The sequence below is a fragment of the Amaranthus tricolor genome, chromosome 12 (assembly GCF_026212465.1).
Source record: "Amaranthus tricolor cultivar Red isolate AtriRed21 chromosome 12, ASM2621246v1, whole genome shotgun sequence".
Lineage (NCBI taxonomy): Eukaryota > Viridiplantae > Streptophyta > Magnoliopsida > Caryophyllales > Amaranthaceae > Amaranthus > Amaranthus tricolor.
In genome coordinates, this window is record NC_080058.1 from 9,223,192 (window position 1) to 9,236,059 (window position 12,868).

Genomic DNA, 12,868 nt, shown 5'->3' on the forward strand with positions numbered 1-12,868 from the left:
ATTTGATCTACGCAAAAAAAAATGAAATCGATATTCTTTACCTCTCAAAAAGACCGTCTCTCATAACAATTTGTGTTTAAAAAATTAGGGTTATATGATATTTTTTTAATTATTATTAATATTTATTTATTTATTTCAAAATAATAATAATAAATATTAATAATATAATAATTATTTTTGTTATATTATTAATATTTAGTTATTATTATTATTATTATTAGAATAAATTAATTAAACTCTCTCATATTTGAATTAAATGTCTTATTCACTTTTACAGATTATCACCATACTATTTAATCTTTAATAAATCTAATTGTGTCAAAATAAAAAATTTAAAAATTTAAATTAAGAGAAATCAGAGAAAATCGAGTATAATTGATTTATAACTCCAAATGGAATATTTGATATGAGTTTGGAGGATTTTTTTTTTTTTTTTTTTTTGATTTGGAATAATTTAATTCAGTAATTTGGCGTTTGTGGTAATGCAAAAATGACACAAGTAGCAAGAGTACTCGTAAAATAGTTTTAAGTTTGGTATCATTTCATTCTCAGATTGTCTGTCCTACTTCTACTTTACCAACTGCTACAATATTTATAGCATTTACCAACTCCTTTCTTCTTTATTCATCTCCTTTTGCCATTGCCACCCATAATAATTATAATAATGTCCTACTACAAAATCTAGGTATGTTATCTACTGTGTATTTACTACTATTAAAGTTGTTATTAGATTATAGTATATAAATTTGCAAGATATTTAATTATTTTAGGTTTACTAAAAAAAGCACAATGTAGATATTGGGGCTTTTTAATTTCATAAATGAATAATAGCAAACAGCGTGGGTATTGGTTTGTTTTATGAAAAATATATAACAGTTAAAAATCTCAAAAGTTCATATTATCAAATTAAAAGTTAATTTGGATAAAATTTACTAATTTTTAAATCGAGCTAATTAAAAACAATTAGACAATTATAAATTAATTTTTAATATAAATTATATATTTGGTCTATGTTAAAGCAAGTGCCAATAATCTTAATAATGACGTTAACTTTAAACATATAATCGAACATGCTTTGTCTTGTACTTTGAAAAGGGTCGATAAAGATATATCGGATATGGGTGGTTTAAGATTTGGAACGGTTGATGAGAGTTGCTTGATCAAAGCAACAAGAAAAGAAGCAAACTGTGAGTGGCTCAACTAGGCGCTCGATCGAGCAGTGCCTAGCTTGACCGGTCGAGTGGTGTTGGCTCGATCGAGCAGAATGTCCAAAACACTCGCTTGACCGAGCGAGGTAGTGGCTCGATCGAGCGGTAGTCGAACATACTACAATGGATCCTGTTTTTGGTCATAATTTGTAGTGATTATGCAATAATGTGGTGCATTACTCTATTGTTTATTGTCATAGTTAATTGGAGTGTTAATTGAGGTGTTACATGTGAGTTTATGGTGATTTATGAGGGGTACTAAGAGTGATGAATACCTTGCTTATAAATAGGATTATTCATCACTCATATTAACAACCACCAAAAACACACATATTGTTAAGAGGGCTATTGCATTGTTAGAAACTTGAGAGTGTTCTTACTTTGCTTTAGTATTTGTGATCTTGAGAGGTTGTTCTCAAGACAAGGGGAGGTTTATTACATTGTAATTGTTGAATTTCAATATAATAAAACTACATTTGAGGTGGAGGTATCCAAAATACCTCATAAACACTTGTGTTCATCTTTGCATTATATTTTTTTCATTCGTTTTTCATTGTTAAACCTCTTAGAGGCTTTTATTTCAGTCTACATCCGACCTATTATACAATCTAAAATCATTTTAAATTCATTCTAAATCTAGTTCTATATTTATTTGGTCTTAATTTAGACATATATATGGACCTACTAATGAAATCTTTAATCTTTGAAATGTAAAACAGTTGAAGTATGAATGATTAAATTAAGACCCCTTTACAATTCATTTAGGACCATAGACTACTGGATCCGATGGGTCTGAATTCAAATCAAAAATTTTTAGACCCAAAAGTTTGCATTCGAGTATGATCCACCATAAAATAATGGGTTTAAATTCAAGTCTAACCGGATTCTGCACATGACCATCGCTACTTAAATAAAACTTTCTACAAAAGTACACAATTGCTTTATGTTTCCGAATTCTACATGATGGTCACCAAAACACTTTGTGCATTTACCATGGATGATCCAAAGATTGAATTTATTTCTTCCACTCAAAGGGTATGTTCTTCTACGTCTAATTGGATTGGTCTGTTTTGATTTTGTTAAGGTTTGATCTAATTTGGTATGGTTGATTAGTCTGAATGTAAATTATATTATTTTGAATTTTTTATAACTTTTAACTAAATGTATTATTAATACTAATATTAGTATCAGTATTATTCATATAAGTATATTAATATTAATATACTAATATTAGTGTATATATTAATGCTTATACTAATACGACTAATACTAATATTTATATACTAATACAATTACTACCACTAATACTAACACTAACATACTAATATATTAATACTAATATACTAATATGAATACTGATATACTAACCATAAGACATATAGTAATACTCACATTGATATACTAATCTATACAATATACTAATGAAAAAACAATTAGATTACATGTCGAATTCACATTAAAAGTTTTTCCGCTTTTTTAATGTTCTCTTTAGGCAAATATTTTTTTAGCATATCATGTAATATCTTTCTGATTAGATTTGTTTAATAGATGAGTTACAAAAGATTTTAAAACTATATCTTATTTACTATTTTTTACCATATACAATCAATTAAAATATGTAGTATCTTTTAATTACAATGGATAATTATCGGATAATACATTAATTATTTATGTAAAAAATTTATTTTCATCAAAATAATTTTGTATGTTCTTTATGCTGAAAGCTTATTCTAAGGTTTTCCAAAGACATTAAACATTTAAATAATTATTTATATTATTTTTATGTGTTGAAATCTTCTATCATTTTTGTGTAGTTACTTATAATCTATATTGTTTAGTGCATGGTTTTATGATTATGTTTTATATATATTAGTAATATATATCTCAATTTAATAGTGATACTTTTACAACTTTGAAAACAAATGAATCTATAATTTCAATATAATATAGGAGTCATATAATAACTCAATTAGATCGTAAAATGTTTATAGGGCGTGTATGCCTAAAACCAATGGCGGAAAACAGGTCTGTGGAGCCAAATTGGTCTAAAGTATTATAGGAATATTAATAAATAAAATTATATTTTTATAAAAAAAATTATTTTCAACAAACTAACTGACTAAGTTTCATTGGTGTTAAGAACCATCAATGAAAAATGTGATCATTGATAAGAATCAAAAAAGCTACTTTCTCCAATTTATTTTCTTGCACCATTTTATTTTTTACCAGATAAAAATTCTTTCTTTTGATCATTAAAATTAAGTTATTAAAACTAAATGTAAAATTATATATAAAAAAAAAAAAACTTGTATTATAAAAATATATAAATAGACAACTCAAATAAAATTATAATTAATTTTATTTTCTCTTACTAGTCACAATATATTTCAAAAATCCTTATATTCTACTTACAAGTTATATCATATAACAACAATAGAGTAAAAGCTGAAATTAAAAGTATTAAAATCAAAACCACGACCACAATTAAAAAATCATTGAAGTGCAACACCAAGTAAATTACGTTGGTTCTAAAATACTTGTAATTATTTGTGATATATTACATAGAAAAATATATTATCAATTACAAATATAATAAAACGGAAAAAATAAAAAAAATAAAAAAGCAAAAGAAAGCCATGAACAGTTTATTCCTAATCTTCAGTGGGTTAGCTTAACAAAATCCCTTAAAAAAGCTTATTATTGGTGGCAGTTTACATTGCAAAAGAATCACCTTTAGTTGGACGGATAAGGGCTAGATCGAGCTTAACTAAATATAGACCGAAATGAATAATGGCCCTTTAGCTATAATATGGCCAGGCTTTAAAAGCCCACCACGGCCTCCTCAGCCCATTTTTATTACTTAAAATTATTATAATTCCCAATAATTAATTTTAATAATCAAAATTATCATTTATAATAATTAAATTGTAGAAACGTTAATAATCTACTGACCTTGTCATTTTAATAATCAAATTATCTATAAATTATGCCATTTAAAAAAATCCGTTTACGACCCTTATTAAACTTTTTTATAGCCCGCTTTATTTTAATCACAAATTTATAACAGGGCTATTTTCTGTCCCAGCCCTTATAAAATCCTTCTAAAAAGGGGTCACACAAGGGCCCAAAATGGAGAAGCAGCTCGTTGAACACCCATAGTTGGACAACATACTTTACAGACTACAGTGTTGTCTATAAGCAGTTATCAGAATTCAGAACTAGCTAGTCTCTTGAGAGATCGTCTCTCAGGTCCAACCCATTAAAACTAAATGCCTACTTATTGTATTTTAAATGCCTACTTATATTATCCTTAATGCTTACTTACAATATTTTAAATATCTACTTACATTATTTTTAATGCCTTTTAATAATATTTCAAAAAAATATATAATAAGTTAGCCCAATTAAAGATAATCTCTCAAAGTGACGGTTCTCCCAAGAAATTGTGTATCAGAACTATCTAGTAAGATAAAAGTTTATACGCTGTCAATTTTGGAGGATCAAAATCCACCAATATGAGGGGCCGGGGGAAAACATAATTTCAATTATACTCTGCAGTGGAAGAGGGTAGCCAGTGACATTGCTGCTTCTCTTTGGCTCTTAGTTCTGATCGATGATTATGCACATATGAGCTGATGTGTTATGTCTAGATCTGTCCAATACTGACTCAAATAACCGAAATTGACCTAGACTCGACTCAACCCGTAACACCTACGTACAAAAATCAAATCAGATTGTCAAGATTTTTACATATACACAAGAACCGAATTAACTAGACCCCAGATATCATAACCGAAACCTGCCTGAAAACGTAGATGTACACCTCTAGTAATTTTGATTGAATTTCCACCTGGTTTGAATCATCAGATTCAGATTTGTGTCACTGTTATGTATATACCCTCCTTCATAGAATTACATACCACAATTTACAGTAAGCAAAAGTGATTTTAAGTCCAAAACTTGGCTATTATTAAGCTCACAAATATGAAACAAACATAGAGGCCAACAAGACAGAAACCCCAGAATCTTGGAACCCGAAATCTTGACCAAGTCACCACTAGAAGTGACCCCATCAAGCTCAAAAACAAGAAAACAAATGCTATCACAATACTGACATGGAAATGGAGCACATAACGTTCAGGATAGACCTTGGCTGTCTGTATTACTAAAGCTGTTCCAAGTCCTACGAGCATATTGAACATTGGACCCGCAAAGCAACCCGCCATGGCTAATGCAGGTTGTCCTGCTTTTGCAACAGCCACATCAGCAACAAGATCGCCAACCGAGTTCCCCCATGCTAGTACTGTTAGCCCGAGAATTGTGGGTGGCAAGTTGAGAATCTTTCCCAAGGCTGCTAGACAATTGAGTAGTTCTCCGGCCACATTGGATATCCAGAAAACACTCATCACAAATGCCACTAACACAATGTGGATTTGCTCGGTTTTGGGAGGTTTCTTTTCGACAATGTAATGGAGAATCGCTAAAGAGGAGCTTGAGAAGAGTACCACTAACCATAAAGGAAGATGCATTTGGGGAATCAAAAATCTGACAGGATGATCCATGGGCATGAATGACTTGCAAGAATAAAGAAGTGCCAGAGGGCAAAGAGCAATATTAGCCGACTGATAAAACCGGCTCCATTCAGATGGTGAAGTTTGGGGAATTGTCAGCTTCAAGAGCACAGAAACTGGAGTCTCCCACATATTTGAGATCTAAGCATAACAGAAAAAATGATGTTAGTTTCTCGAAAACTAATTTGAGCATAGAACAGAGCCAATGAATATAAAGAAAAATCAATAACCAAACAAAACAAGGATCAACATAAATGTTCTAGTTTGTTTGGTCTAATTTTTGGGAAATAACTTCTGTTTCACAAAAGCAGTTATGCAAAACTTGTTTCTTCTGAAATGCCAAGGATGTTTGCCTACACAACTTCACAAGCACTTTTCAAACACAAGTGAATTTTACCCTGGTTGGTTGTTAGAGGTTGTTTTTCTAGTTGGATATTCAGTTTTTAGACACGAAGGGACATGCTCACATACTAGAGAGTTCCCAAAAAAGAGAGCAACAAATAAGATAAGATAACATAACATAAGATGTGACAATGTTCAAAAGAGAAGAAAACAGGCTATTGTATTGTAAAATCATCAATCATGAAAGAACCAATCGACAAATGTACTAGCATAGTGACCCTTTTCCAAACATTTAAGATGAATTTTTTAAGCCATATGATCAATGAGAATTTCAAGCCAAAAAGCCCAGATCAACGCCTTTCCTCTAGCATCTCCTTCCCACCAGACAAACCTGTCAGTCACCAAATGTGGTCACCACTGTCAATATTATCAAGCCTTCTATCTCTCTTTCCCCCTTCTTTCTCTTCACACTCATCGTTGGCAGCTTATATATGATATGCCCTGCACTGAAGATTATTAAGCTAGGGAGACACATACTTTCTATTGGCCATTGGAGTACGAGGACTAAGGCTTTGGTTTGTTGGGATGAGTTATCCCACATCGATAAATTGAAAATGGTGTGCACGCTTTATAAGCTATTAGAGATCTTCCCATTGCCATATGGTTTTGGGATATATCTCCTTGGCTTATGAAGTGTGTGCACTTGTGTCCCCCGTTAATATGCTAGCATTCACAATAAGTCCAGCCTAATTAAACATGGTATCAGAGCCGATGGTTCGATCAACAATTTAAAAAAAAATGGTAGGTTCGAAAAAGAATGGCGTTCCTACCCTAATTGATTACTCCCACATGCGAACTTGACGAGGGTTCGCATGTGAGGGGGGTGTTCGGATGAGTTATCCCACATCGATAAATTGAAAATGGTGTGCACGCTTTATAAGCTATTAGAGACCTTCTTCCCATTGCCATATGGTTTTGGGATGGTATATATCTCCTTGGCTTATGAAGTGTGTGCACTTGTGTCCCCCGTTAATATGCTAGCATTCACAATAAGTCCAGCCTAATTTAACATGCTTTGTATCAGGAATGAACGGACAAGGATTTTGCAAGTAGTGGAGGGTAAATTTGAAAGCTGTAAAGTTTCATTAGATCACAAGAAACTTCATACTCGAGCTCCTATTTCTGGAAACTATTTCCAAATTTCTAGTGTCAGCTTTAGGGACCAAGCACCTTTGCCAAACAATATCAAATTTTAGAAAAGGACAGATGATACGCATATCACAGTCATATTCAGTGCAAACTCATGAAGATAATTATTACACACTACTTACTATTATCAACCATCAGAAATGAACTACACAGAAAATATTGAGAGCATTTGTAGTCGTGAGTATTTAACAGAATTAGTTCATGGAACTACGGGAGATATTGAAGCTACAGACCCTCATTTAAATTAGACTCCTATAAGTTGAAGTCTAAAGCTTCAAAGTTTAATCCACTTATACAGTGCAACTGTATAGATACCGAACAGCAAATAGTAATGCATATACACCCTCATATCAAAAGTATCAAAGAATAGTTGAAAACATTGATAGATCAAAAAGTCGGAAGTAGAGAGCAGGAAAAAAAAAATACAAGGGGAGAGTGTTAACAAAGAGAGAAGGATTTGTCGAAACGGAGAGCACAAAGGAAGTGTGACATACCCCAAAAATTGAATCGAGCATAAAAACTTGCGTAATTATATCCAGCATCATCAAAGGTGATATATAAGATTATCTTTTCCTTTTATAATCCCATCAATGTGGGCTCTTTCTGTGCTTAAGGTGATTTGAGCAGCCAAGGCCTACACACTTCCATTGATGACAAATTTATTTTTTTCAGCATCCAAAGAGATCTTTCATCTTCTAGATTTAAGTGATGGAGATCCTGGTCCATAATTTTTGAAGGTCCTATGTTGCTGCAATGGAGGTATGATGTCCAAGGTTACATTGATGAACACTAAGTCAACTCTTCAAGATGTTCTTTAATAGCCTTTACATTTTTTTAGGAGTTAATAGCCATTACTTAATCAAGTGAAATGTAGTTTTTGTGTTTTTTCGACTTACTTTCCTCGATAGTATCCATTTGGGTTCAGTAAGTTTCCAAGGGTTCATTAGAGTATTTGAATGTTCCCCCTAGGATTATTATTTTTTTTTTAAGTTTTTCGATTTTTAGGAGTTTATGTTATATTGTTGTTTTGAGTCTGTAACATAATTTAAAGCTTGGAAGGCCAACCCATCCAATGTTGGATCAAGAAGAGACGCAAGGAATAGACCAATTATAGAGTCCATGTGAGATTGAATGAAAAGAGACCCAAGAATGCGAAGAGTCCACAAGCCTAGGAATAAAGCTAAAGAAAGAACCAACGTAAAAGGGCTCAAGGCATTATTTAGGGCTTAATTATTTTGACCTTTCCCTTGCTAAGTCCAAAACTTTAAAGTTTAATCCAAATGAGGGGCAAGTTTGGAGTTTGAATTCAAAACATCTAAAACCAAGTCTTAAGGCATGTAAGTAGGAGCTTGAAAAGGAGTCAAATGATGAACGTCCAAGTTCTTTAAGAGCCAACCAAAAATTCAATGCAGAGTTCAAAATTCAAAGCCTTACATGCCTACTCTCAAGGAAAAACATGTCCATTCTCAAGGAACCTAAATTAAAAGCTACACACGGCTATCTTTAGAGGATTCAAAAATGTTCAAAGGATGAAGGACATGTGAAGACATATGGTGCCACATACTTTCAAATTTCATAAAATAACTTTTGAATAAAACGTTATGGTGCAAATCTTAGTTAGTAGAAATTATATAGTGTTCTATTACATGTTTTCTTTTTGAATTCAAATGAGTGTATTGTATAACTCCATTGGACAAAATTAATAAAAATAAGTAGAGTTATTTAGAAAACCTTTTCTCTAGACGTTTTATGTTTCTTGTCTTTTGTATGCTCTTTCGGGATTGGGAGTGAACTTAAGTCGCCTATGCTTGTACCCTTGTCTAAGACTACTTCGTGGTCTTGGAACCTTCAGGTAGTTAATTTGTGGTGAAATAGTTCTATGTCAAATTAAACTCTAGAAAGATTTTGCGATCCTCTAACACAGATTACGAAGCCATGGCTATCAAAGTCATGGAGGACATCCCACCCATTCACCAAGTCAGAGCCCACAAACAACCCGTCCTTCTTTCTTTTTTTTCTCATCTTACGCCAATTCAGCACCCTCAAGGTGCTTTCCTTTCCTTTCCTTTCGCTCCTGAAGCCATTCAAGAAGACCCCATCACTTTTGAAGGAATGTCCATATCAAATACCAAAGGGGGAAAAAACGATAAAAAACGTATAATCGAAGTATGTGGAAATGAAAAGCTGATTAAAAAGAAAAGTCCCAAAAGTTGAGCTCAAACAGTACAAAGCTCAACTTTATGCAAGAAGATTCTTTCCTTCCATAATAACCGGATAAAGTTTTAAAAATAGATAGTCAAAGATTCACAGTAGCAAATGAAAAATCAAGAAACCCATTTTGACTATTGCACTAACTTAAAAATCAAAGTTACACCTTGGAAAAAATTATAACACCAAAAAAGAAAGTTAGTTCATGCCAGAAGTCTGGAACATTGGGTGAGGCGAAGGGCTGCCGTTGGCAGGCATGCTTATCATTATTGAGGTAATTGTGGTTTGATGCTTCATACAATGAAAATAAAATCATTGGGGCAAGGTAGGATTTGAGGTTTGGGTTGGTGTATAATATCCCAAAGTAACATATTCAGACTAAACAGCAAGCCAAACACTGGAATACATTTTAACTCCATTAGATTTCACAACAATAGCCCAAGATAAAGTTAGCCAGTTTACAATGAGCCACCAAAGAAACCACATAAGAAACATGTTGCAAAATGTTACAGAACGATTAAGCTTTTCAACAAGTCAATCATGCAACTTATAAGACACATTTCAGATTACAATGCAATCACAAAAAACTACTCAACAAAGATAATTATTTTATGCTAAGTTTGGGAACAATGATTTCATTTGGAAATTAAAAATTAGCTCAAACTTAGTGTTTGACAAATTAATAAAAAAAATTAAATTTGGGGTTGAGCCAATCCACCATTGTTTAAAAGTACTTAAAGTTAAGAATTTGAGAATGACTTCCTAAACCTCGTCATTCTCAAATTTTTCATTTATTATTTCATAACTGAACTCTACAATTTGAAATGAGATATATGTTCCCACTTCCCAAACACAACCTTAAATGATTGTACCCTTTACCTCAAGGTTTCATCCAACTCATCCAATCCTCTCCTAAACATATGTTGAAAATTTCCGGCCCTTATTAAGCTATCCAATACTATTGGTCGTATCAACTGATTTCTTAGCTTAGTAAGTAATAACCCTTATAAACTCATTGTAGTACTGGATTAAACTTAGACAACTTTTATATGATCTTAATCAAACTTCCTAACCCTGATTGAATATTATCTAAACCTATTGTCTCTATTAACTCTTACCTAAACTTATTGACCCCCATCAACCCTTAGCCTTGTTAATCCTTACCCAAACTCATCTAAACTTATCAAACCTTAAATTTCAATAAGCTACATATATCAATAATCAGTAATGTAAGTATCAAACTAAATTAGATGCATAAAACCAACACATTGTTGCAAGATTAATTCAATAGAATAAAAAACTAAATTGCATACCTTCTTCAAAGATGTGAAAAGCACCGGACTATGTACATGAATGTGATCAACCTTTTTAGAATCTAATAATACTTCTTCACTAGTATGAGCCTCAGCATCTTCAACTTTTCTACTCCTACTACCAAAATCCATCCAAAATACAAAAGCAACAAAGAATACATAAAACCCAACAAATCCAACAGCCTGCCAAAAATACAACTCCCCACTTAAATAAACATAAAAAAGAAGAAAAGCAGCCATCAGATAGAACAACACATCTCTAACAAACGACGAGGGATCAACACAAAACGGTGCCGCATAAATCCCCACAAATCCAACAACAAAACCCGACACAAAAGTCCCCGCTGATAAAATAGCTCCAAACCCAGTGCGTGGATTTCCACTAGCAACAGCAGCAACCGATGAAAAAACATCAGGGGCGCCATTCCCGAGAGCTAATAGGGTAACAGCTGCCATTGAAGGAGAGAGAGAAAGCTGTGAAGAGAGTGTTGTGACTATGAATGAGAAGTGGGTTTGAGCGGTTTTGATGAGGATATAGAAGTGAAGAAAAAGGAAAAGGAAGAGGATAGGAAGAGAGTAAAAGGGGTTTGAATGAAAGACGCAGGTATGGAGAGAAAGGTAGTTAAGGAATCCGCCATTGTTAGAAAGGATTGAGCAAGGGTTTGTGAAGAGGGTTCTGTGAGGAGTTAATGGGTTCAGTGAGGATTGAGTAAAAGGGATTGAGAGGAAGAAGATGAGAGTGATGAGGAGAAAGAGAGAAAGTGTGAGGGAGTGTAGAGAGATTGCCATGCCATTAGAGATGGAGATGAAAATGGTGAAAGGAGACAAATGGACAATCGGAAGATACAGCTGATTTGCAGACCAGATTTGCGCGTTTTCTATGAAACTTCTTTTTTAAATAACATTTACATAATTTTATCTTAAATAAATGTTGTCGGTATTTTCACAATAAATTTAAGTAAAAATTCATACAAAAATTTTGATTAATAACTATCATGTTCGATCCGCTATTAATAAAAGACATTTTATTATTTTGGAAATTTTAGTTTTAAAGATACGAATTTTCAGTATTTTGGTGTAAAAGGTTTTAATTTTAATTTATCTTTTAAATGTTTTAACTTTATATCATTTTAACTTTTAAAGGTGTTCAGTTAATTTATAACCTAAAATAATCGGTTATTTTTAAAAAATAAAAGTAAATAAAAATGGGATGAAAATTTCAGAATACAACAATAGAAACTCAGGAGAAAATCAACTTATTTGAATCAATGGAAGAAGAATTAGAATGCTTGCACTTTGTGAAGCAATGATTTTTCAATTCAAAAGAGAATTAGGTTAAATAACTGATGTTGATGAAATCATTCAATGGCTTCTTCAACAAGCTAAATCTACAATTAAATAATTTAATTTACTAAGCACATTCGAATCTTGACTTCAATTAATATTTTTAAGTTTTAAAGTAAGTGTTATAACTATTTGAAGTAAATATTTGTAATGAGAATGAAATGTTGTAATGGCAATAATAATGAAGGAATGGATATGAGAATTGGTAATGAAGATTCTTTTGTTTGGTGTACATGACTAAAGAATGATAATGGAAGATAATATTCCATTGATTGCATTTGTTTGTTAGTAATAAAAAATGGTAATGACTCTTAGTTTCATTATTGTATATTTGTATCTAAAAGCATTATTGTATCTAAATTATTCTGTCTAATGATTCTTTTTTTAATAATAATATTTTTTGGATAATTACATACATTACCTTTTTTTTCTTCATTATTTTTTTCTTCAGCTCGAAACAACATTACCTTATTTTATTATCACAGTATTACTTCATTACCATTACAGCCTAATACCAGGTTGTTTGATGGTAATAAAAATGGCCCTTTTTGGTAATTTCATTACCTTATTTTATTACCATCCATTACCATTGAAGGCATCCAAACAACCAAATTTTTTATTACTTAATTTTATTACCATTACCGCCCTCTAATACTATGTACCAAACGGGCTG

The 12,868-nt window shown here is 32.0% G+C and overlaps 1 protein-coding gene across 1 annotated transcript; it reads right to left on the reverse strand.

Moving 5' to 3' along the window:
- Positions 1 to 4,179: 4,179 nt before the first annotated feature.
- On the reverse strand, positions 4,180 to 11,739 carry LOC130828094 (cation/calcium exchanger 5). Its single transcript, XM_057693893.1, has 2 exons — positions 10,852 to 11,739; positions 4,180 to 5,920 (listed from the first exon to the last, which is right to left on the reverse strand). Exons 1-2 carry the CDS (start codon positions 11,638 to 11,640, stop codon positions 5,156 to 5,158), a joined length of 1,554 nt encoding a protein of 517 aa, XP_057549876.1. The 5' UTR covers positions 11,641 to 11,739; the 3' UTR covers positions 4,180 to 5,155.
- Positions 11,740 to 12,868: the final 1,129 nt, after the last annotated feature.

Coding starts and splice junctions, on each gene's coding strand:
- LOC130828094 (XM_057693893.1), bottom strand. CDS start 11,640: ATGGCAATCTCTCTACACTCCCTCACACTTTCTCTCTTTCTCCTCATC. Junction 5,921..10,851: donor TTTTCACATCTTTGAAGAAG/GTATGCAATTTA, acceptor TGTTATGCTTAG/ATCTCAAATATGTGGGAGAC.